We start from the raw sequence: 4,540 nt of genomic DNA on the forward strand, positions 1-4,540 counted from the left end.
TCTTCTTGCACTTGACTCGGTGTCAAAGGTGCTAAGATGAACTTCTTTCCTTTGTGCATAAAAGAATATCTGTTTGTAAAACCATCATGCGTTGTCCTCTTATCAAACTGCCACGGACGAACTAATAGCAAATGGCTCGCATCCATTGAAACAACATCACAAAGTACTTCATCCTTGTACTTTCCAATGGCAAACGGAACTAACACCTACTTGTTTACTTTAATCTCTCCTCCATTATTCAGCCACTGCAATTTATAGGGATTGGGATGCTTTGTCGTCTTCAGTCCTAACTTTTCAACCATCATGGAACTAGCAACATTAGTGCAACTACCACCATCGATAATTACAACACATACCTTGTCATTGACGAGACATCTTGTATGAAAGATGTTCTCTCACTGCTATTCTTCTTGAGTTGGTTGAGTGTTCAAACTTCTCTTGATAACAAGTGCTTTACCGGTTGCAAAAGTCTGCACATTGTCATCATCTTCATCAACATCTACTGTATGGAGTTCTGGCTCTTCTTCTTCTGTCTCGGACTCAATCTCGCCACTCTCTAATAGTATCATGGTCCTACCATTTGGACATTGACTGACAATATGTCCTCTACCAAGGCACTTAAAGCACAAAATGTCTCTTGAACGTTCTGGTTGCATTTGTTGTTTCCCACGCCCAACATCAACAACTGGAGCCTTGGGTTTGCTCGTTTCACCCTTTTCTTTGATTTGGAATGGTGTTTGCTTCCTGAAATTGTTAGGAGTACCCAAAGGATTGGAAAATGATTTAAATGGAGTATTACCTCTATTAGAAGACTTTCTACGTTGCTGTCTTTCAACTTTAATCGCCATATGCACCATGTCCTCCAACTCAACATAATGCTGCAACTCAACAACGTTAGAAATTTCATAGTTTAATCCTGCAAGGAATCGTGCCATAGTAGCCTCTCGATCCTCAACAATGTTGGCTCGCATCATGGACACCTCTATCTCCTTGTAGTAGTCTTCTACACTCCTATTTCCCTGTTTTATCGATTGTAATTTCTGGAATAAATCACGATGATAGTGAGAAGGAAAAAATCTCTTGCGCATGATTTGCTTCATTTCTGCCCAAGTTCTCACTGGACCTTCACCGGTACGTCTTCGACTTATAAATAATTGATCCCACCAGATCAAAGCGTAGTCTATAAATTCCATCACAGCCAAACGAACCTCTTTCTGTTCTGAGTAATTATAACACTCGAAAACATGTTCTACCCTGCTTTCCCAAGCAAGATATGCATCAGGATCTGTTCGTCCCTGAAAAGAAGGTATAGCAACTTTTATGTTAGAAATATTATCATCAACTGCGCGTCCTAATCGTTGATTCACCCTTGGTGAATGTTCGACATCATTTTCATCATTCTGTTCATTATGGACAGATTGGGAACCACCCCCATCGATCTTGTCCAAACGAGAATGTATAGGCTCTAATGCATTTTCTAACAGACGTTGCAAGGTGTGAGTAAGAGCCTGTATTTGCAAATCTGGTGGCTGATTTTCATCACGAATACGATCTTCTGATCCTGTCATACTTAAACAACACAAAGAATACTGATAAAAAGTTAAGTAAAACAAAAAATAATAAAAGTCCTCACAGCACACTCACAAAACCTCTCAGTTTTCACTCCAAAGAAACGGTGCACTCAAAATAGACTCAGCACTCGTGTTTCACTTGACAGAATGCTTGAATGGTTTTTTTGTCTCCCCTTCTATTCTCACAATGCTCAATGCCTTTTTCCACTCGATCACTTGCAATCAGTTCTTTAGGGAACTAACTCGATCCTTCGGACTTATTAACTGTGTCAAACTTACAAGAGAAAGGGAAAAGAAAGAAAAAAATAAAGGCTAAAGAAACAAATAGTTAAAGAAAGATATAGGACTGGCAAAGAAAGAGAAAAAAAATAAAGAAACGAGGATGACAATAAGAAAGAAAAAAAAACTCAACAACTTACTACAAAAGAAATGCTTACAATAATTCTATCACCGAATCAAACAAGAAAAGTTGTTTCGGATGATTTTCACGCAATTCAAGGTGTAATTTGAGCAGCTTCCAACATGTCACACACAATTCAACACTGTTCTTTTGTAATTTGCACAAAATGTCAAAAACTAATTTTATTATATATATTTTTCAAATATTTTTCTTTTTCTTTTAAACTTTGATATTCGAATTTTTTTTTTGCTTTTTTAAAACTTTGATCAATATATAATTTTTTTTATTTTTTTTGTTTGTTTTCTTTTGGTGCAGAACGTGCCAAAATCCAACCTAAGCTCTGATTACCACTTGATAAGGCGTTGCTTATCGAAACAACGAACCTTGAAGGATTTCGGATCTAGGATTATAGCAACATTCTCTCTGCAGCATAAACAACACACAAACAAAACAAAAGAAAGGGAACAAAATTCAACATATAAAAAAAATAAAATTGGAGACGAAAAACTCGAAAGAACCTGCACAATAGACTATGCAAACCCGAATCGAATATGTTTCACGTCGAAGGACTTGGACCCTCTAGATAGCAATCTAGGAACCCTAAGTATCAAGGAAGTTTTGACACGACAAACTAAGTCTAAAATGTCAAAAGAAAGTTCAATGAAGAATCGAAATTGAGAGAAAATTCTCAGAAGTATTTGTTTAATAAAAATCATCTAACCAGATTACATTGTTTGAACATCTATTTATAAGTACAAGAAAGGGGTTGTCGAATTTGAATTAGTGGCTGTAAATAAACAATTCAAATTTGAATATGAAGGAGTTATATCCTCTCTTGGCGCCATCAAATACTAGCCACACATTGAATATGTGTGAAACGTTTGAAATTCAAACATTTGAACTCTTTTTCTTATCCAAAACGTTTGAAATTCAAACATTTGAACTCTTGTTCTCATCCCTTTGAATTTGGCGTCATATGTAGAGAAGAGGGCTGATTTCGGTTACACATGCACACACATGTGTCAAGGCTGTTACGTGTGTGCTGTACATACTGGGATGCCACCTAGGCTGCCACATGTGTATGGGACACTCCCCGACACGTAGGACACCTTCCAGCTACATCTGGACTTGTTAGCTAGAGTTGAGCTGGTGGAGCTGAAATTGAGTTAGCTGGAAATGTACTGAGCCGAAATGTGCTGGAAACAAACTTTCAGAAATATTTCGAGCTGAGAGGAGCTGCACGCACATATTTGAGCTTCAACCGAGCTAGACATGAGGCCTTAAGCTGGTGTCCATTATTGTACCTATATCAAAACATATCAAACTTCCATCAAAGTCTTGTAAATTTAATGGAAATCACAATTACAAGCTGGAACACTTGCAATTCTTATTTTTTAACGCACTTACAATTTAGAAACAACTTAGAAACAATACAAATACTATCAACCCAATTGCAGAAACGTACTTAGCATAACCTATACATACTTAAACGCATGAACTAGTAATATAACAGAGATATGTCACATATCAGCATGCAACATGTTATAAAGCTTATGTTGAAAGGCATGAACATGATCGAATGAATCTGGAATTGTTGCACAAGTAAGGAACAAGACTTCCCTGAATTTCTTTACCTTAGAACGGGTAATAGGTCCTAATGGTAAGACCTCCGGATCGGTTTGCTTTGTTGGCGTAAATGTGCTCACATCAGTAATTTAATGAATTAAATCTAGAATTTGCTAGCTAATTCTAGTTCAAATTGCTTAGACATTAAGCTATGAATTTGTCCATTTGGCTAACTAGCCATTAGGCTATAAATAGTTGTTACTTTGTTTGTAAAAGGACTTTTGGCTAATTTTTGAATGAAATTATATTTCTTTGGTGAGTTAATCCACTCTCTTAATTCTGCAAAGCTCAAATTGACTTATCTATAACTAGTGGCGTCAATCTAACTTTATTCCGAACTTAATACCGATAGGTGTTGCGTTCACAACAATACCGTAGGTTCCTATTTGGCTAAATAGAGGGTCACGGTACTTATCATGTCATCTTTTTCTTTTCTTGAAAATGACTTAAGTCCAGATCCTTAATCTGTATTAAGGGATCGTTCTTGTTTTCAATTGAATACCCATTCTTTCTTTTTCCTACTAGCCAAGTTTGTTGCTAAAAAAATTCATTAAGCTAGTTGTCTATCCAAAACTTCACTTTTGAAAACCTCTCTTGAATTTCCAAGCCGATACTTCCTAATTTCGATCGGGCATCAATACGACTCGTCGTCAACTCCGAAATGAGTTCGTATCATTATTACTATACGCCAAAAACCTTAGACCCAGTATTAAGTCTAAATCATATAGGTTTATTTAGCACCTTTTTACTTAAAATTTATGTAAATTTCGAGCATGTAGATAGCTAATTGTGTAAATTTTAGTTCATATTGAGACATTGGGCATAATTTAAGTAAAGTTTCTAATTTTACATAATAAGGTATTAATTTTACATAATTTCACTCAATTATTCTAGATGAAATTTCTTTGTTAAAATGTTGCAGTATGGACCATTAAAATTACTC

General features: G+C 36.0%; 1 protein-coding gene across 1 annotated transcript; it reads right to left on the reverse strand.

Annotated features, from left to right (window-relative positions):
• Positions 1-401: 401 nt before the first annotated feature.
• LOC107950060 (uncharacterized) lies at positions 402-1,568 on the reverse strand. The gene has a single exon (XM_016884805.1). The coding sequence runs from the start codon at positions 1,566-1,568 to the stop codon at positions 402-404; it is 1,167 nt and encodes a 388-aa protein (XP_016740294.1).
• Positions 1,569-4,540: the final 2,972 nt, after the last annotated feature.

The sequence above is a fragment of the Gossypium hirsutum genome, chromosome D03, assembly GCF_007990345.1.
Source record: "Gossypium hirsutum isolate 1008001.06 chromosome D03, Gossypium_hirsutum_v2.1, whole genome shotgun sequence".
NCBI lineage: Eukaryota > Viridiplantae > Streptophyta > Magnoliopsida > Malvales > Malvaceae > Gossypium > Gossypium hirsutum.